This window comes from Schistocerca cancellata, chromosome 2, assembly GCF_023864275.1.
Source record: "Schistocerca cancellata isolate TAMUIC-IGC-003103 chromosome 2, iqSchCanc2.1, whole genome shotgun sequence".
Taxonomy (NCBI): Eukaryota; Metazoa; Arthropoda; class Insecta; order Orthoptera; family Acrididae; genus Schistocerca; species Schistocerca cancellata.
Genome location: NC_064627.1, coordinates 758,035,771 through 758,057,878, shown reverse-complemented (window position 1 = coordinate 758,057,878; position 22,108 = coordinate 758,035,771). Strand labels below are relative to the sequence as shown.

The 22,108-nt window shown below is 38.3% G+C and overlaps 1 protein-coding gene across 1 annotated transcript in view; it reads left to right on the top strand.

Annotated features, from left to right (window-relative positions):
* Positions 1 to 22,108, top strand: part of LOC126162581 (uncharacterized) — a 249,666-nt gene that overhangs the window by 189,655 nt on the left and 37,903 nt on the right. Inside the window, exons 17-18 of the mRNA XM_049919176.1 lie at positions 11,113 to 11,198; positions 11,272 to 11,348. Of these exons, the coding sequence (XP_049775133.1) occupies positions 11,113 to 11,198; positions 11,272 to 11,348 (163 nt within the window). The remainder of the gene's footprint in view (positions 1 to 11,112; positions 11,199 to 11,271; positions 11,349 to 22,108) is intronic.

The window sequence follows — 22,108 nt, the reverse complement described above, 5'->3', positions numbered from 1 at the left end:
AAAGGAGGTGGCTTACAAAACACTCGTTCGACCTATACTTGAGTATTGCTCATCAGTGTGGGATCCGTACCAGATCGGGTTGACGGAGGAGATAGAGAAGATCCAAAGAAGAGCGGCGCGTTTCGTCACAGGGTTATTTGGTAACCGTGATAGCGTTACGGAGATGTTTAACAAACTCAAGTGGCAGACTCTGCAAGAGAGGCGCTCTGCATCGCGGTGTAGCTTGCTCGCCAGGTTTCGAGAGGGTGCGTTTCTGGATGAGGTATCGAATATATTGCTTCCCCCTACTTATACCTCCCGAGGAGATCACGAATGTAAAATTAGAGAGATTAGAGCGCGCACAGAGGCTTTCAGACAGTCGTTCTTCCCGCGAACCATACGCGACTGGAACAGGAAAGGGAGATAATGACAGTGGCACGTAAAGTGCCCTCCGCCACACACCGTTGGGTGGCTTGCGGAGTATAAATGTAGAATGTAGAATGTAGATGTAGAATGACTCTTATAACTGCCATCTGGTTTCTGTACAAATTGTATATAGCCTTGCGCTCCCTGTATTTTACCCTTGCCACCTTTAGAATTTGAAAGAGAGTATTCCAGTCAACATTGTCAAAAGCTTTCTCTAAGTCTACAAATGCTAGAAACGTAGGTTTGCCTTTCCTTAATCTTTCTTCTAAGATAAGTCGTAAGGTCAGTATTGCCTCACGTGTTCCAGTATTTCTACGGAATCCAAACTGATCTTCCCCGAGGTCGGCTTCTACTAGTTTTTCCATTCGTCTGTAAAGAATTCGTGTTAGTACTTTGCAGCTGTGGCTTATTAAGCTGATTGTTCGATAATTTTCACATCTGTCAACACCTGCTTTCTTTGGGATTGGAATTATTATATTCTTCTTGAAGTCTGTTCATACATTTCATACATTTTGCTCACCAGATGGTAGAGTTTTGTCAGGACTGGCTCTCCCAAGGCCGTCAGTAGTTCCAATGTAATGTTGTCTACTCCGGGGGCCTTATTTCGACTCAGGTCTTTCAGAGCTCTGTCAAACTCTTCACGCAGTATCGTATCTCCCATTTCACCTTCATCTACATCCTCTTCCATTTCCATAATATTGTCCTCAAGTGCATCGCCCTTGTATAGACCCTCTATATACTCCTTCCACCTTTCTGCTTTTCCTTCTTTGCTTAGAACTGGGTTTCCATCTGAGCTCTTGATGTTCATACAAGTGTTTCTCTTATCTCCAAAGGTCTCTTTAATTTTCCTGTAGGCAGTATCTATCTTACCCCTAGTGAGATAAGCGTCTACATCCTTACATTTGTCCTCTAGCCATCCCTGCTTAGCCATTTTGCACTTCCTGTCGATCTCATTTTTGAGACGTTTGTATTCTTTTTTGCCTGCTTCATTTACTGCATTTTTATATTTTCTCCTTTCATCAATTAAATTCAATATTTCTTCTGTTACCCAAGGATTTCTACTAGCCCTCGTCTTTTTACCTACTTGATCCTCTGCTGCCTTCACTACTTCATCCCTCAAAGCTACCCATTCTTCTTCTACTGTATTTCTTTCCCCCATTCCTGTCAATTGTTCCCTAATGCTCTCCCTGAAACTCTGTACAACCTCTGGTTCTTTCAGTTTATCCAGGTCCCATCTCCTTAAATTCCCACCTTTTTGCAGTTTCTTCAGTTTTAATCTACAGGTCATAACCAATAGATTGTGGTCAGAGTCCACATCTGCCCCTGGAAATGTCTTACAATTTAAAACCTGTTTCCTAAATCTCTGTCTTACCATTATATAATCTATCTGATACCGTTTAGTATCTCCAGGGTTCTTCCATGTATACAACCTTCTATCATGATTCTTAAACCAAGTGTTAGCTATGATTAAGTTGTGCTCTGTGCAAAATTCTATCAGGCGGCTTCCTCTTTGTTATGTGGCTGTTTTTGGTCTTCCACGCTATAATAGTCATGCTCGGCCTGTGTGTGCCTCGGCAAATTCTGATGCCAGTGCTCAATTAAAATTTAAATAGCTGCCAATCCAAAGATCTGATAACATTGCAGTTTGCACCAAATAATTTCAAATTAAATATCTGAGCACACATTGAGGATATCTTTCACTATCATCCCTTCTGTTAGTCTATTGACTTAACTACATAACTTACGTAATGGTAATGAACATGGTCAGTGTGATATCAGAACTATGGAACATGCACTATGCTCTATTACAGCTTCTTTGGTGACTAAAATCGCTTCTGTTGGAATAAATTTGGTTTGTGCAAACAGCTATCTTATGATGCTCAGCTCACTCTGGCCATTAAATATAGAAGGTGTCTAGATTGACGCTATGGTCCCTAACTTCAGGACATTCCACATAATTTCACATTATTTCCTAGTGATCAAAATATGAGCTTGCAGATTAACAGACCAGCTTTGTGGTTGGATTCTGCATTTCCTAGCAGGTAGAAGATAATATGTTATTCATAATGGAGTACTTCAGCATATGCGAAATTAATTTAAAGTATCCCTCAAGGAAGTGTTATAGGGTCATTACTGTTCATAGTTTAAATAAAGGATATGATGGATAAAATTGGAAGCTTCAGGGGGCTGTTCAAAAATGATGCTCTAGAGGACAGGAAAGTCATATGTAATGACAAACGCAGTGGATTGACACTGGATGCAAGGGCTTGCAGTTGATGTCACAAACTAAATAAATGTAACATATTGCACATAAATGGTTGGAAAGACCCTTTAACACTGAATTACATAATTGGCCATCAGTCACCAGATACTGTATATGCCTCATGCTACTCTCTTTAAGTAGCTGCTTCAGTTGTAGAAAAACAAGAAAGTATTTCCATTTAGGAATGATAAATGTTCAAGTTAATATCAGAAGTGATAGTGTAGAACTAATGCATACTTACAAAAATGTTGACAGTTGTACAGTTAAAAGGCACTGAATAATACAGTATACAAGACATAATAAGGACAATGTTATGAAAAGGATAAATTGCTACTCACCATATAGTGGAAATGTTGAGTCACAGAAAAGTACAGAAAGACTGGTAAACAAGTAAAGTTTTGGCCAAAATGCCTTCTTTTGAAACACAACTCTCACACACATGACCACTGTCTCTGGCTGCTGAAGCCAAGACATAATAAAAGTACAAAGCTTCAAATGATACGTGCTCCTGTCCACAGCACATTTTTAACGGAGTACCTGCTAATATTTGTGGTCACTATATTCACCAATATTGTACAAAGAATTCTCATTAGTCTAATACTTAGCTGTCATCTACTTAGACCATTCAGTATGCTTGGCAAAAATCGATTGTAACATATAGTGCTTATATTATTTGCATTAAAATGAGTCACCAAAGCCAGAAGCAGCCATCTCTTTAAAAAAGGAAGGGGCCTGTTCAGACTGGCTTGATTACTGGAAAATTTGTTGTTAGGATTGCAGAGTTACTTTTTTGGTTATGACTTAGCTCATTTAATCATCTTCAGTGAAAAATTTCTTGGTATATGACTGTGTTGTCATGTTCTAAAGACCAATATTTTGACTATTGTTAAGAGTGGCTTTTATTAAAGTGGTGTCTTTACTACTGGCCGATAGCCACATTCCAGATCTCATAGTGTTATTTTGTCCTGATCTCAGTGTCACTTTGTCAAGAATATCATTTAAACTCGACGTTTGAATGACTTGAGTAGTCTGGCTGCAGACAGTAGTGTTTTATTTTAATTCCAGCTTACTGGAGTTAAATAGATATCAAGTCAGTGCAATGATTAAGTGCTGCAGTCATAGAGCTCAGTACTGGTGGAGGCAACACAGTTTGTTCTCTGCCTATAATCAGTGTGATTACTACCACACCATATGCTACAGTCATACAAGTACTTCTGACTCAAACACAGGCGACTGTAGCAGCTAAGTACCCATATACCCATTGTCAACAAGGTGCTGCTTCATAGCCTCAATGCCTCTTTGTCTGTTCTTGTTCAAGGTAAATGCCTGCCTAACTAGTAGGAGAACTCCCTAAAATAATATAGTTTTACTACACTCATTATGATGTTCTGCCACCACTGATTTAATTTAGTGTCCAAGCTCACTGCACCTCCTCTGTTGTGTTAGGTGTCTGCTAATAGGTTGCTCTGTCTCTCCAGTGTGATTAGTTACTTACGTGTTCCATGATCAATTTCATGGTAACTGTTATGATATGGAACATGTCGAGTGCATAAGAAATGCACACATGACTCAAGTTGTTATTGCATTTTTTATTACCTACCCCATTTCCTTAAATGGCACAAAATGCATATGTTATATCTATAGATTTATTTATTCCTATTCAAGAATTCATCTGTGGTATAGAAGGAGTTGTCAAGGAGATATGATTTCAATTTATTGTTGAAACTATTACTGCTGTTTGCCAGACATTTTATTTCCTCTAGTAATTTATCAAAAAGTTTTACAGCAGCATATTTTACCCCTTTCTGCACCAAAGACAGGTTAAGTAGAGGATAGAGTAAATCTTTCTTTCTTCTGGTATTATAATTATGAATGTCACTATTGTTTTTAAACTGGTCCATATTGTGGAGAACAAATTTCATTTCTGAGTAAATGTACTGTGAGGCTGTTGTAAGAATTCCTAACCTTTTAAACAGATGCCTACATGATGTGCGACCATGAGCCCCCCACGTTATTCTGACCACTTTCTATCGAGCAGCGTATACTTTTTGCCTAAGTGCTTAGTTACCTCAAAATATTATTCCATGTGACATTAGAAACTGAAAGTATGTTAGTTTACTAATTTCTGTAGCCTCAAAATTGGCAATTATTCTGATGGCAAAAGTTGCTGAACCTAGTCACTTTAGGAGATCCAAAATATGAATTTTCCAATTAAGATTCTCTTCTATATGTACACCCAAAAACTTAGTATGCTCTACCCTGGCTATTGACTTCTGCTTTCCTATATTTATTGAAGGAACTGTACTCCTCACAGCAGAAAATTGGATGTACTGTGTTTTTTATAAGTTCAGAGCAAGCCCATTCCCAGAAAACCAATTAATAACTTTTCCAAAGACATTAATTGTAACATTTTGTACTGGAGTTTCTTTTACAGGATTAATAATGATACTTGTATCATCAGCAAACAGTGTCAGTTTAGCTTCTTGTTTCAGATAAGAAGGGAGGTCATTCACATATATCAAGAACAGAAGGGGACCCGTAATTGAACAACCTAATGTAATTTCACCTTCAGGTGAAGTGGCAAACTTCCATAAATCACTTAAAACATATACAGAAACTTTTTGCTTCCTGTTTTGTAGATATGACTCAAACCACTCATATGCTGTTCCATTTATACCATAGAATTGTATTTTCTGTAACATAATGTCATGGTTCGCACGGCTTTGGATGAGTCACAGAAAATTCTGATTGGTTACATTTTACTATTAAAGGACTCTATTATGTGGGCAGTGAAACTGTTTATTGTTGTCTCAGTGGGACAGCATTTTTGAAATCCGAACTGTGATTTGCTAAGTATCCCATTACTGTTGAGGTGGCTACCCATTCTTGAGTAATCAAGACGATTTTTGAAAATGCTGTAAGTAAGGAAACTGACTGATGGTTATTGACATCTGTGGTGTTGCTTTTCTGTAGAAATGCTTGACAATGGCATATTTTAACGTGTCTGGGAAAATACCTTGAGTTAGTGATGGATTACATATATGACTTAGAACATCAGCTGTAACTGCTCCACGTAATTATAATATCTTGTCATCTGCTCCAACAGAACATTTATTTCTCAAAGATCTAATGATTTTCCTTATTTTACAAGAGATTGTTAGATGAAAATTAATCTGACTAAGATTTCTCAAAATTGAGTATTACATATACTGCTTGTCTTTTTCTTTCGAACTATTCTCGCCAATATTTTCATCTACACTTAAGAAATTTTTGTGAAATACATCAGCTGTTGTGCACTGTTGGTTAAGATGGTCTCATTCTTCTTAATAGTAGTACTACCTACACCAGTGGTTACTTTTCCTGTCTCCCTTCTAACAACATTCCGTATTCATTTTATTTTATTGCCCGAATTATTACCTGTCAGGAGTCAAAGCAGGAATAGCACAATGAGGTGTAGGGCTTTACATCAGGAAAGAAATGAAACCCAGTGTAGTTGCAATAAGGTATGTAAACGAACGACTGATGTGGATAGATTGACAGTGTCTAGCAAGAAAATTAGGATTGTGTCAGCATATTCGCATTGTGAAGGGACAGATCAAGATAAGATGGATAGTTTTTATGACACACTCAGTGATGTAGTTGTTAGAGTAAAGGACAAGGACAGTGTTCTGCTCATGGGTGATTTTAATGCCAGGATTGGAAATCGAACAGAAGGATATGAAAAGGTTATGGGCAAATTTGGAGAGGATATGGAGGTCAACAGGAACAAGAAACAACTTTTGGATTTCTGTGCCAGTATGGGCTTAGTAATCACAGACTCCATTTTTAAACATAAGAACATTCACCGGTATACTTGGGAAGGCAGGGGAACCAGATCTGTCATTGACTATATAATAACAGATCAGGAATTCAGGAAGGCTGTTAGGGACACACGTGTATTCAGGGGATTCTTTGAAGACACTGATCACTATTTAATCTGCAGTGAAATTGGTATTGTGAGGTCGAAGGTGCAGGAGGTCAGATCCATATGTAGGTGGATAAAAGTGGAGAAACTTCAGGATAAGGAAATCAGGCACAAGTACATAACAGTGATCTCAGAAAGGTATCAGTTAGCTGAATGTAGTCAATTAGTCATTGGAAAAGGAATGGACCAGTTACAGGGACACAGTTGTAGAAGTGGCTAAAGAATGTCTTGGAACAGAAGTGTGTAAAAGTAGTATGAAGCAAACAGCTTGGTAGAATGACACAGTCAAGGCAGCCTGTAAAAGGAAAAAGAAGGTGTATCAAAAATGACTACATACTAGAACTCAGGTAGACAGAGAAAGTTATGCTGAAGAAAGAAACAAAGCCAAACAGATAATTGCAGCATCCAAGAAGAAATCTTTGGAAGACTTTGGAAACAGTTGGAGACTTTGGGTCAAGCTGCTGGAAAACCGTTCTGGAGTGTAATTAGCAGTCTTCGTAAGGGAGGTAAGAAGGAAATGACAAGTATTTTGGACAGGTCAGGAAAACTGCTGGTGAATCCTGTTGATGCCTTGGGCAGATGGAGGGAATATTTTGAAGAGTTGCTCAATGTAAGTGAAAATACGATCAGTAATGTTTCAGATTTCGATGTACAATGGGATAGGAATGATGATGGAAATAGGATCACATTTGAGGAAGTGGAGAAAATGGTCAATAGATTGCAGTGCAATAAAGTGGCTGAGGTGGATGAAATTAAGTCGGAAATTAAGTGGAATGTCAGGTCTTAAATGGCTACACAGGATAATTGAAATGGCATGGGAGTCGAGACAGGTTCCATCAGACTGAACAAAAGCAGTAATCACACCAATCTTTAAGCATGGAAACAGAAAAGATTGTAACAACTACAGAGGTATCTCTTTAATCAGCGTTGTGGGTAAAATCTTCTCAGGTATAGTTGAAAGGAAAGTGCGAGTATTAGTTGAGGACAAATTGGATGAAAATCAGTGTGGGTTTAGGCCTCTTAGAGGGTGTCAGGACCAGATATTTAGCTTACGGCAAATAATGGAGAAGTGTTACGAGTGGAACAGGGAATTGTATCTATGCTTTATAGATCTAGAAAAGGCATATGACCAGGTTCCTAGGAGGAAGTTATTGTCTGTTCTACGAGATTATGGAATAGGAGGCAAACTTATGCAAGCAATTAAAGGTCTTTACATAGATAGTCAGGCAGCAGTTAGAGTTGACGGTAAATTGAGTTCATGGTTCAGAGTAATTTCAGGGGTAAGACAAGGCTGCAACCTGTCTCCACTGTTGTTCATATTATTTATGGATCATATGTTCAAAACAATAGACTGGCTGGGTGAGATTAAGATATGTGAACACAAAATAAGCAGTCTCACATATGCAGATGACTTAGTTGTGATGGCAGATTCGATTGAAAGATTGCAAAGTAATATTTCAGAGCTAGATCAGAAATGTAAGGACTATGGTATGAAGATTAGCATCTCCAAAATGAAAGTAATGTCAGTGGGAAAGAGAGATAAACGGATTGTGTGCCAAATAGGAGGAACAAAGTTAGAACAGGTGGACGGTTTCAAGTACTTAGGATGCATATTCACACAGGATGGCAACATAGTGAAAGAACTGGAAGCGAGGTGTAGCAAAGCTAATGCAGTGAGCACTCAGCTACGATCTACTCTCTTCTGCAAGAAGGAAGTCAGTACCAAGACTAAGTTATCTGTGCACCGTTCAATCTTGTTGTATGGGAGCGAAAGCTGGGTGGATTCAGGTTACCTTATCAGTAAAGTTGAGGTTACGGATATGAAAGTAGCTAGGATAATTGCAGGTACTAGTAGATGGGAACAATGGCGGGAGGGTGTCCACAATGAGGAAATCAAAGAAAAACTGGGAATGTACTCTACAGATGTAGCAGTCTGGGCGAACAGGCTTAGATGGTGGGATCATGTTACACGCATGGGAGAAGCAAGGTTACCCAAGAGACTCATGGGTTCAGCAATAGAGGGTAGGAGGAGTCGGCGTAGATCAGGGAGAAGGTACCTGGATTTGGTTAAGAATGACTTTAAAGTAATAGGCTTAACATCAGAAGAGGCACCAATGTTAGCACTGAATAGAGGATCATGGAGGAATTTTTTAAGGGGGACTATGCTCCAGACTGAACGCTGAAAGGCATAATCAGTCTTAAATGATGATGATGATGATGATGATGATGAAGCAGAGAATAACTTGGCACAAAATCACTGAAGTTTCGTAACCTTTACTAATATGTAACTAAATGCTAATGTCAACAAAATTTTAAACTTACTTTTGAAAGTTTTAACTAACTACCTAAACTCTGTATGACAGACACAAATTAATTTCACTTTGAATCGCTAAGTCTAGTCAAAAATAATTATCTACACTCACACAAAATTCATGCCTAAAATGTAAACAAAAGTAATGACTACCGGCCTTTATGAAATACTTTCTTTTCGATCTAAATATGCTCAGAAAAGCAAAACCTTCAATACATAGCCTAGAGAAGTAATAAATGCACTAGTCTAAAATGTAATTTTAACTAAATTAACTCTTATTTCAATATTAATGAATTAACTTAGCTTCATGGATGTGCGTCTGCCAGAGATATCCCTGTATACTATTTTGCACTTGCAACTGACTTCACGTACTCCAGACGTGTGCAGCTTGTTGACAGCATCTTTCACATCTTTCATAGAGCCCAGCCCATCTCTGATTTGTTGTTGTGTCTGTTGTTGGCATGATGTCAGCTTGACGGAGAACTTCAGCCACTTGTTCACTGACACCAAACATATGCATTATGTGGGTGATGTGCTATTGTTCCATCTCCTCCTTCACTGTGATTTGTTTTGCATACTGCCATGCATTGTTCTTTTGTCATAATTATTTGGTCTGAATGGGGATCATGGTGTCTGGAGTCCCTCTTTAGAGTGCCAGAAGATCTGAATGAGCCACTGGCCCAATAGTAAAGACGCCACTCTGGTTATGGCCACCTACAACTGTGACCGAAATTTTGGGCTATGTGACATTATTTCCTGACAGTGTTTTATCAAAGATTGCAATGGCCATGGAAGCTTACACTTTCTCATTTAATCATTGGTAATGAGACCTGTCATTGTAGTACAGATCATCATTTTACCCATACCAAAGATGTCAAAAGTGTGTACTGGTCTTTCACTCTCTCTCTCTCTCTCTCTCTCTCTCTCTCTCTCTCTCACACACACACACACACACACACACACACACACAATCACCTTCAATTTTTCTATTTTTGCTGTGTCCATATTCAACAAAATTTTGAAAAAGGCAACAATTTATATGTAGTTGATTGATGTGAACCCTATGAAACATGTAAAAACTCAGACTTCACCAACTTTTAAGTTAGTATGTTTTTCTTTTTTAAGTACACACCCTAAGATATCCAATCACACACACCCTATCTGATCAAAAGAATCCTGACACCCCTGTGTAATGCAGAATTGACTACTAGATGTCATAAGAGCCAGGCCCACCAGTACAAAAGAAGGCTGGGGAATTGTTGTCAGTAGAGAAGCAGTAACAGGAAAATGGTTCAGCGACTTCGTACAAGGTCTGGTTGTTGGATGTCACCTGAGTAGTAAATCCATCAGGGACAATTCAACCCTTCTGAAGCTGCCCGGGTTGACTGTTGGTGACATGACATGTGAATGAACAGCCACAGCTAAACCAAGACCAGGCAAACATCATGTACTGATGGACAGGGACTGTTCTGCATTGCAGTGAGAGGGTGTAAAAAGTTATATGAAATCACTGGAAGGAATCACTTGTAAGTCCCAAAGTGCTACCAACAGTCCAGCTACTGGAAAAACAATACTAGCTCAAAAGCTAGTAATGTCTCTGCTGTCACAGAACATCTTTCTATGTGCCATACATCAGCTGCAGCTGAGTGGTTGCCTTTCCTCACTTTTGTGTATTGTTTCCCCTCCTACAATTTCTGATATTGTATTATTTTTGCTTTAAGTAATTCCCAATTTCCTATTCACACAAACAACATCCTTGCCTGTTTTTGCCTTAAACGATTCATTGCTGTTGTGTACATGACATAAGCTGTGCTTTGTATCTACAGAACAACTCTTTTGTCTCTAAGTGAAGGAGTAATACATTACAATCACGATTAGTTTTTACTTGATGTGCAAATAGAAATTCATTTAATCGCTTTTACATTTTAAATTTAATACTTAATTAAATATAAAAATTTTAAAGCACTCCATGTGTATTACGTGATGTAAGAAATACAACATATTTAATTATTTTAACAATTACAGTGCTGTTGTTTAGTGAAAATTAATGTTCTTTTCTTCTCCATATGTGGGTTTGACATTTGCACTAACTGGTATGTAGGTTCAGAGAAATTTCTGTGTCTATGATATGTTTTTTCCACATCACATCTTTTGTATCTCTGTTATTAGGGGCAACATGTCCATACTATGCAGAGGACGGATATGCAAGGGGGGACATTTCCATTGACTCACACACAGAAACTGTGAGTACTAATGTAAGTTAGACAGAGCTTTTGTATATGTTGTCTTTTTTTATGTGCCAGATGTTAATTAAATTCTTTTCTGCAGCCTTTACAGATGGCAGGCAATGTATCACCAAAGACTGAACCACTTACACAAACATTGCAGACGGATGAAGAAACTAGGTAAGTCAATAGTTATTCAGTTAGTGAAGAACTGCAAGTGTACTACAAAGTATGGTAAAATATTACCAACTCAGCATTCTAATCTATAGATACAGTTTATAGGTACTTACAAGTGTAAAACCTCTTTGTCAGTAATGATTATTACAAGCGTCATACTCAGATTCTTTCGATATTTAGTAACTTGCTACCTTGAGGCAGAAAACTTGGTATAAAATTTGTTAATGCATGCTGCTAGTCATCAGGGACAAATATAACATTGATACAAATGTAGATATCTGCTTAAACTACAGAAAAGCCTTCAACAAAAGGCCTGTCTATTTGCTAATAACAATGTAGGCTCGAATAGCATTTCCATCCCAAATGTGTATCAGGACCAAAGATGTTTCAGCACGTAGGATCCAAAATTTTGTGTTCAGCGGGGAAATTCCTTTGGACGTCTAAGTATTGATGGATATTCCATAAACATATGTAATGTGGGGACTTCAGCTCACACAATATATTTATTTGATAAGTTTGCTCATTGTTTCATGTGGCTCGCTAAGAACGTGTTACTGTTAGGAATCTGCCATTAGTTATTTGGAGAGTTGTTCTTGTAGGTGTACACTAGCTTTTGTTGCTTGAAGAGCGTGTGATGTGAATTAAGGAAGATGGAGTATATAGTGGAAAAAATTAACACTTCACTATGCTATTATTGTGAATTTAACAGCAGAGTACAGACACATGGAGCTGTTTAAAACCTTTGTAACTTTTGTTCCCTTTGTGGGAAAAAAACTTTTGAGTAAAGTATGGGAAGAATTATTTACCATATGCAAGGTGAGTTCTGATGATTTTCTGAGCACTCTAAGTCACAATGGTCCATATAAACCCTTCTGAGAATTTCCAGGTACGTTAAATAAGATGGCACTGTGGTAAGACACTTGACTAATATTTAGAAGTATGGCAGTTCAAGTCACTGTCTGGCCATTCAAATTTAGGTTTTCTGTGGTTTTCCTAAATAATTTAAGGCAAATGCTGGAAAGTTTGCTCTAATGGGTATGACTGATTTCCCCATCCTTCCCTAAGCAGAGCGTATCCTCCATCTCCAATGATTTCAGACCGAGCGAGGTGGCGCAGTGGTTAGCACACTGGACTCACATTTGGGAGGACGATGGTTCAATCCCGCGTCCGGCCATCCTGATTAGGTTTTCCGTGATTTCCCTAAATCGCTCCAGGCAAATGCCGGGATGGTTCCTTTGAAAGGGCATGGCTGACTTCCTTCCCTGTCCTTCCCTAATCCGATGAGACCGATGACCTCGCTGTTTGGTCTCTTCCCCCAAAAAATCCAATCCAATCCAATGATTTCATTGATGTGACCTTAAACCCTAAGCTTCGTATCTTCTTAAATTCGTGACATATGTGGTATTTGCATTCCATGCTCAGTGTTTGAAAACAGCTGTTGGGTTTGACATACTTGAAATTAATGTTACAAAATTAAACTCCATCCAAACAGGCCTTGGAAGCCCCAATGGTTTCGACTGACCAACATATCTTCTTTAGGCATTAGGTGTCACTGGATGCAGTTATAGAGGGGCATGTAGTCAGTAGACTGCACTCACATCTGTTGTCAATTTGTGTGGCCAGAGCCGCTACTTCTCAGTCAAGTAGCACCCCCATTGGCCTCACAAGGGCCAAGTGCATCCTGCTTGTCAACAGCACTCGACAGACCCTGACGGTCATCCATCCGAGTGTTAGCCAAGCCCGACAGTGCTTAACTTCAGTGATCAGACAGGAACCAGTGTTACCACTGCAGCAAGCCTGTTGACTTATAAAAGTAAGATGATGACAATATCTCTGTCTCTTCTGGCTTGTTGTCAGTGGGATAGGTAAAATTTTTGACTGTCTGTCTCAAAAGTTGTCACATATGATAAAAATGGTAAATTAGAAAGTAAAGAATAGCTGATTGCTAATAAAACCAGTATCCTTACAAAAGTTAATACTAGTCATCAAAATAGGATGACATAAATTTTTGAACTAGAGAAGGTGTCATATACTATGAACGGCTTCCTTCAGTTATAATCATAACTTTCTGGCATTTGTTGGCAGCATCCTATATGTTTTGAGACTAAAATATGAGAGAAACAAAAGAAGACCGAAGAAGAAAGAAGACTGCTGCAGTATGATGATGCATGGTCAGGAGTTGCCATAATAACAAAACTAGCAATCAGTTAGGTTGCCCATATTCTTCTGATCTTGCCATCTCAAATATCCACTATTTCCATTTTCTGCATGATCCACCAAACAGAAAAAAATACTGAGAAGTGGACAGGCCCATATGCAGAACAAAGAAATGCTCAGCCTTTGGATTAAGTCCTCCAGATCACTTGCTCGCTCTCTCGCTCTCTCTCTCTCTCTCTCTCTCTCTCTCTCTCTCTCTCGCTCACACACACACACACACACACACACACACACACACACACACACACACACACACACACAATTTTCATGAGTAACCTGGCTTTTGATGGGATGGGAAATGCTAGTGACAGAGGTGGTGGAATAGGTTGCATATACATCTTTCCAAAGTATGTGTCTCAGCTGTGGGACCGTTAAGTACAGAAAGGGCATAGGGACAGGGTAATATTTTGTGATGGATTGCACTGTTTGTAGAGGATGGAGTACCCCTTTAAAAGGAGAGGAAAGTATTGTGATGAGGGTATTCCTCATTTCAGGTCACAGCAAGATGTTTTTGGAATCCTAGTGAGGAACAAAGTCCATTGTTCCAGTCACAAATAGTGTAGAATGGAAAAAAGGGTATTCCACCAGGGTTGGTCAGCAAGATTCTGAAAGTGTTGGATGCTCATGGATCTAAGGCAAGGGAAGCCTGTTTGTGAAGAAGGTGGGAAATTCTCTTTTGCTAAGGGCTTGGCAAGACCTTCACTGTACTGGGAGAGGGGCTGCTTGTCCCTGCTGATGTGACATTGTTGAGTAAATATCCAGTATGGGAAGATCTTTTTAGTGTGGAATGACAGGCAGCCATCACAGTCGAGCTATTACCAGTGATTGGTTGGTATGAAGCTAAGATCTTTGGAAACCATAAATAGGAAGGATGATGGCTCATTCAATTGAGCAGAACTATGTGAAATGAATTGTAAGAGAATGAAAGCTTGACATGATGCCAAGTGAAGATATCAGTGACAACTATAATTTTAGTATTTTTATTTTAGACTATCGTCACATTTGTGTTATTAATAATTACCAGGTTTTTAGCATCTTAAAACATCTTCAGATCTGTTGTAGTTGCAGAAAACCTGTCAGTTATTTGTACTGTGCTCAGTCTTATGGGGGCTGAAAATGTTCAAAAATCGAACAAAATCAGTAATCATTATAGGCATTGACTATAGACTAAAATAAAAAGTATTAAAATCGTGGGAGAAGATTTAGAAATTTTGGAGAGGCGAGAATTAGCATCCACACCTGTATCCGTGTAATTGAGATGAAATCAGTGAATCAGAACCAAGTAACAGGCTGTAGGAATCTGAACGACTAGCTGTGTTGTGTTAGTTTGTCCTATGAACAGATCGGTACAGGACAGTATCATTGTTGACGTGTGGATTTGTTAGTAGGTGATATCTTTCAGTTGAAGCAGGTAAGGATAAGGATATAATGGTCATAGTTACCAGGAAGAAGGTGAGAGCTTGTAATCAGTTGGATGTTGAAACAGGCAATGTTCATTAAAATCAACTTGAAGGGTGTTGGGGTAGAGCAGGTCCATTCAGTGTCCAGTGCAGAGCAGTCAGAGGTAAAATGAATGACAGACGAGAGCAACATTACGAGTGATGGGCCATCTTGGCTGCTGTCCCCAGTTACTAGTTTATATTGCGAGATGGAAGACAGACAGTTGTTGTAAGAGCAGATCTTCAAAGCTATCTATTTTTAATACTTTGCAGGAGGATCTGAATCTTTTTGTATGATTGTAATGGTTATGCAAAATGTAAAGTGTGCTTCCAAGAAATTAAATTGCAGATGAGTATGACGAATACTTCACTGGTGAGAGTGGGTTAGTAAGCCAGCAAGGCTGTAAGTCAGCCTGTCAAACAAAAGAAGTAACCACATAATTTAAAAATAGGTAATTTAAGTAAAATGATGGCAGTAGTATGAAATAACTCTATTTTTGCTTCAACTGCAATTAGGATTTTAGTTTTGTGATCTTTTGTAACTGATATGTTTTGATAAAATGTGTCCTGTTATTTATGGGATGCATGTCATCTAGGAGAATAAGTTATAAAATTTTTCATAAGGTTGATTTGAAAGTGCATAAAAAGATGACGTAATTAAAGCCTATAGAATTATGTCAAAAACTGGTTCTCTTTCCTCATAATATTGTTGAAAAAATTTACAGAACTGGCATTTGTAAGAGACTGCGGAACAATCCTGCTGCCAACAACGTGCATATCACATAAAGACTGAAAAGGCAAGAAAATAGAAATCAGGGTTCACTCAGAAGCATACGGTCAGTCATTTTTCCCCTCATTCCATTTGTGAGTGGTACAGAAAGAGAATTACTAGCTGTAGTAGAAGGTACACTCTGCCGTGCATTGTAAGGTCTCTTGCAGAATGTCTGTGTAGATGAAATGTCTGCCTTCAGCTGCCAGAGACTGGTGTTGTGTGTGTGTGTGTGTGTGTGTGTGTGTGTGTGTGTGTGTGTGTTTTTGACAAAGGCCTTGTTGGCCGAAAACTCGTTTTTTAGCAGTCTTTTGTTGCGCCTATCTGTGACTCAGCATCTCTGCTATATGGTGAGTAGCAACTATCCTTCTCATAGTATTGTTACATTCCATCCTGAAGATGTGGTGTGGTGGATGAACAAGTACTTTTGTCGCATACGGGCAAGTGTTTCCCAAGAAAAGTGCCTCATAGCTAGCATATGTACAGCTGTGGGCCATAAAATATGTTTGCTGACTATCAATTGACTGAAGTCTTCACTATTACCATTTACCTTTATTGCGAGTGAGGTTTCAGTGGATGATTTTTTCAAAAGAGTGTTAGCTGACATAGAAAATGATTTAATAGCTTGCAACAAAATTTGACTTCCTCTTGAGACAAATATGTGCTCATTTAGTTAAGTGTGAAAATGGCATTGTTGCATTGAGCAATTGTTCCCTGTGCCCCTTCCTATAATTGTGAAAAGGCAAAAACAGATATTGAATTTTTTTCTAGGGTCCAGTGCCTTTGTTGCAATAAATATTGAGGGAATGGTGTTCCTGAAGATATTTAGAGGCTGGTAATTTTCATAGTAAGTACACAGATTTGGTAAAAAAGCTATTTGATCTTCTTATTTTATGCACAAGCAAGCACTTAGGTTGCACTGAATTTTTTTGGCTATGGGTGCTGTCATGAACTTTATAGTATTATTCATGCTGTAGCATTTAATTGCTTTGTATTCATGGAGAAATAAGCAGTTTTAATTTGTGGCGAAGCACTGATATGTACTCTGTAGAAGCAGTGCAGAAAAATGGATTTCAAACTATTCATTGGGCAAACGAATACTGCGATATGTAGCGAAGTTAATAGTGTGATACTTCAGTAATGGCCACTGATATGCCAACAGCACTAGTAGCTGGATTTAACATTCTTGCACAGTTCTTTTATTCCACACATTATGCATTTGATGGTATTTGGTTCTAACATGTGTTTCACGCTGTGCTTTGAAATTATGAAGTACCACTATCAGTATGTTTTATGGGTATGTAATTTGGTGATACTTTTATCCAGTAACAATAACAGAATCATTTCTATACCAACTCAGAGAATTATGTGTGTTAATTTCTCCATCACTCACAAATTTATTTCTAGTGACATACAATGGCATTCCAGACCCCTGTGGCACCATTTCCATTGCTTGGAATTCCACCTCATTCAGATGTACGCTTAACATGGTCAGTTGTTTGTGGTCACTAGTGAAAAAGTGCATAATTATAAAATAAAAGTTTAGATAGAATGCATACTTATCATTGTAACAGTGTTTATAATCGATTTTTCACACAGGATTACTGATGATCAGAGCTCTGTGAATGTGAACATCTGCTTAATATCTGCTGGGATAAAAATTAAACTTACAGTATAATTGTTACCGTTCACAAGGCAAATTTTAGTGATGTCAACTGAGCTATGCATTGTTAGTGGTTGACATTGTTACTCTGTGTAACATGATTCTTACATTACAATTGCCTTTGTGTTAATTGACATGTGGTTCATAATATACAAATTACAGTAGCTGCAGTTGCAATGTATAACAGAATGTCTATTTATTAAACAGTGTTTTCTGGAACACCAGTCAGTATTATGAAAACATATATTTCACATTTTTATATAGATTTGTGTTTTGTAAGCAAAACATACAACATGAAATCTGGTATGCATGTTCTGCACTGAGTACACATATCAGTTTTTGTGTGCATCAGGCTGGGATTAAAATCCAGACCCATATCATTTTTGGACAGTATGCTGCCAACTGTGCCATCCCTGCCACTCTCGGAGGCTGTGTATCACCATTTTAGAGCATCTGCAGAGTTTGGAAGGAATAGAAAAAAAACCTTGGGTAGTCAGTGCTTTGTCTGTCAATAAGCAATGCTTAGCTAGCACACACAGTAGGTACTCATGAATGTCAAACATCAGAGTTAATGTATTGGTTTGGCACATATAATTACCTAAAATGTTTAATTGGTGTATCATACAACAATGTTAGAGAGAAACGTAACAGATCCAGTCTAATAACTTCCTTCTTATAAAAAGTGGTAAGACATTTTATTATATTGAATACAATGGAAATTAAGCATACATAGCAATCAGTTTTATTCAGAATTATAGGATAATGAGATCTTAGTTGGTGAAACATTTTCCCTGCCTTTCAGGGTCTGTTACATGAACAGAAATCACTGTTCATTGAAACTGCCATTAGTTACGAGGCAACCATGTAAATTCTCTTACCGGGTGAGGTCCTGCAGTCATTAAGACTGAGATTGACATATGTGAGGATGGCAGCTCATTTTCCCGTCTGACCCTCCACATTTAGGTTTTATGTGGTTTCCCTAAATCGCATAAGGGAGTGTCAAGTTTCTTTTTCCGATCCAAGCTGTGCTTCATCTCAAATAACCTTTTTCATTGAAGGGATATTCAAATGCCTTCCTACTGTCAGCACTGAAATGTTATGTAATTTCAATGTTTTTGTGCCATGTGATCCTAATTTGTTAGATTTGTAGCAGGAATATTGTTTATTAACCTATAATCTGCTCTACACCTACATATACACTCCACCAACAAATGTACTATGCAGGATGAAGGATGCTTCGTTCCAGTATTAACCATTCTCTGTGTCCACCTCAGTAGTTGGACAGTCAGCATGGCAGATTGCTAACCAAAGGAGTCTGTGTTCAATTCCTGGCTGGGTCAGAGATTTTCTCCTCTCAGTGGTTGGTTGTTGTGTTGCCTTACATTCATATAATCATAACTGACATTCAATTATTGAGATGCCTGCATAGGCATGTCCCAAAAGCCAATAATAATAACTATTACCACAACTATTCCATTCACATAAGAAAACAGTAAAATAGTTGCACACCATATCACAGATAGCAGCTCTCAAAATATACCCAACAGAATTTCATAAGGACAGAATTACCTTTTTCCATATTTTTTGTCATTTATACCAACTTGATACAGTTCTATCACAGTGTCTGTGTATTCATTCCATTTCTGCTGCCAGTTCTTCTTGATCATGACCCCACATACAGGAGTAGTAGTCTAGAATAAATTGCTCTAACATCTATGCAGCATCCTTCACAGATGCACTGCATTTTTCCAGACTTCCCACAATGAGTCTGGATCTTCCATTTGTCTTCCCTACAACTGATTTCACATTTTCATTTAATTTGTTCCCAAATATTACCCCAACTGTTTACCACTAGTGTTGTAATAGTTACTTATGGGCATTATCTTGTGTGTCTCCACATTTTAACATTGCTTTGATTCAGTACACTACCTAGAAGTACTGCCTAAATTGGTCTGCATTTCCATCCAGCCACCAAGCAATGATACTTCCTCATAGATAGGAGCTTTATTATAATGATGCAAAACTAAGAAAGCAGTTGCATGATGTGCTCTATGGAGAGAAGGACTTTGCCAGTGTGCTTTCTGTCTCTGTCCCCTGCCACAATCTCCTTCTGTTGTCTGTCCTGGTAATGGACAATGCTGAGGTATACACCATCCTGGCCTGATGTTTTTGCTAATGATTCTCACTAAAATCAATTACATTGCTGTCACGTCTTAATGTACTACTTGTTGTGTTTGTTTTATACCACCCAACATAAACACTACAGTGGCCAAGCACCCTCACCATACCTAAACTAACATTAAATCAATGATAAAAATTCTATTCACACCGTGAAGTATGTGCCACAAACAACTTAGGTAGAATGATGTTACTGGTTTGAGCATCAGATGCTACACTGCTGCTTGCCACTGCCCATCAACCCATGCCCCCACCTTTTTAAGTACACATCACTACAGTGAAAAATCTGACATTGCTGTTGTGACCCTATATTATGCATTTTTGTTCTTTATTGAGAACATCAGTGATCCTATTACAATTCCTCGATACATACATCACATGACTTCATTTCAGTTGGAACTCACTGGTATCAGTTAGTGACCTCTGTCAGCAACATATTATGTGAGTTAATCACTTATCAGATATAATATTCCATACTGATGTTCTTTTATGTGATGATGCTACTGCCAAATAGCTGTACACATATTTTTATTATTTCCACTATCGTGATTTCAGCTTTTAAGCCATTGTCACATGCAACTGGGGAATTTATTAGTAAATATCAAACATGTCTGAGTGAAACATAATCAAAATATTACAATACTTATCTACTTATAAAAACCATATGTCTCATCTGAATTTTCACAGGTGAATCACACTGTCAGTTCTTGTTCAGACACTTTGCTGTCATATTTCATGACAATATGTCTATATATATCTAGTTTTTATATGGATAACTGCATGTTATACAGACATGTTAAGTCGTGTACTGATATCTTGAAGCACATGTTACAGTAAGAAATTGGCAGAAGCTAAAACATAGAAATGAAACTCTCTCTTCTGAAATAGGCGAAATTCCTATTTTCGGTAGATTACTTTGCGTTGCAAGCTTATCATGTTTGCAGTGAATCTGTATGATGTCACCATATGATGTGATGCTGCAAGTGCTAATGCTGTCATGATTGTGGCCATGGGCAAAGTCATCTTCTTAGATGTGATCACAAGAGATTTATCTAAATCCTGTGAACTGTTAAATCAAACCCCAGCTACTTGACATAAGTCCAAAGTCCAGTTCTGCTTATCAATGTCATGGTGGTCCTGAAAGTAAGGCCCAGGGTGAATCCTCTGTGGAGTCCACTCAAACCTCAGTGTCTCCTCTCAGTGCACTTACTTTAATCAATCAATGAAAAGGCCTTACTGTTCCTGCAATCAGGGGATTCGAATTGAGCCCAAATGCCAATCAGAAACATCCTTTTGCAACTGAGAAATGCCCAAAGCCATGCTCTCACGACAAGGCAAATGTTCTGAGATTTCTTTTGAATTTAGGTATAAATTTTCTCATGTGCAGCTGTGGCAATATATCAGAAATTGAAGTGCTGCCCAGCAACAGTACAAAACTGTAGTTTCACTCAAACCCACTGGGGCCAGTTAGGAACTCAAGAGGCTTCCATCTCTCCATTTTCCTAAGCATTCTGTCCTAAATTTTCTGAACTCAATGCTGAGTCCACCTGTGCTGCAGAATGCTTTTGTCCTGCCTGAACCCTGGGTTAGGCTGGCAGGCCTGAATTGTGTTTACTCCTGCCTCTGTGGTGAACTCGGTTCTGAGTTGCAATTAGTGTGCCTGCCCTGTGTGCAGGGAAGATTATTCCTCAAAGTTGGAGGTTCTCATGAGCTGAAAGCAACAAGATACAGAAGCTCTTGTAAACTTGAGTAACTGCATGTTTCTCCAGGATCAGAATAGAGTTGGAATAAAAGTCCCTAATCTCTCATTTAGTTAAGTGCAAAAACAATTTAATCAAGAAAAGCAAATAATGTCTGAACTGAAAGAGAGAGTGTGGGTGATAGGCAAGATGTATGCAACTCATTTTTTGAATAGAAATGAAAGTGTGAGAGGACAACGTGTCACAGACAAATGCCTCACAACTGCACTTGATAGTGGCTCAAAAGTCGAAGTCACAAGAGTGGAAATACTAAGAAAAACTTAGTCAAATGATGGCAGAATTATGTCATTCAAAAATATTCCATATAATAATATCTTGATTATCACAGAGTAGTGTGGTACAGTATTGATTGCTTGATGGAAATCTGTGAAGAAGAAATCTACCTGTTCACCTACATCAAAATCATTTGTGATTGAATAATATCTGTGATTGTATGTGTGTTGTTTCCTGAATCTGCATTGATTCTTCTTCATAAATAAATGTTAGTGGTATTGCTGAGCAGTTCTGTGCTTTATTTCATTTATGTTCCTCATGAACTGTGCTCTTTTCATGCTACATGGGGCTGTTTACTTTCTAAGATATTTTTATAAGTACAAGCTTGGGAAGGCTGTCTGAAAATTATGTGATGATAGGAGCCTTATGGCTTAATTAATTTTTACATGTGTATTTTCACATTCCTGCTTCCTATCTATTGTCTTCAGTTTCAACAATTGACTAGGCAGTGAGAGACAATGGAG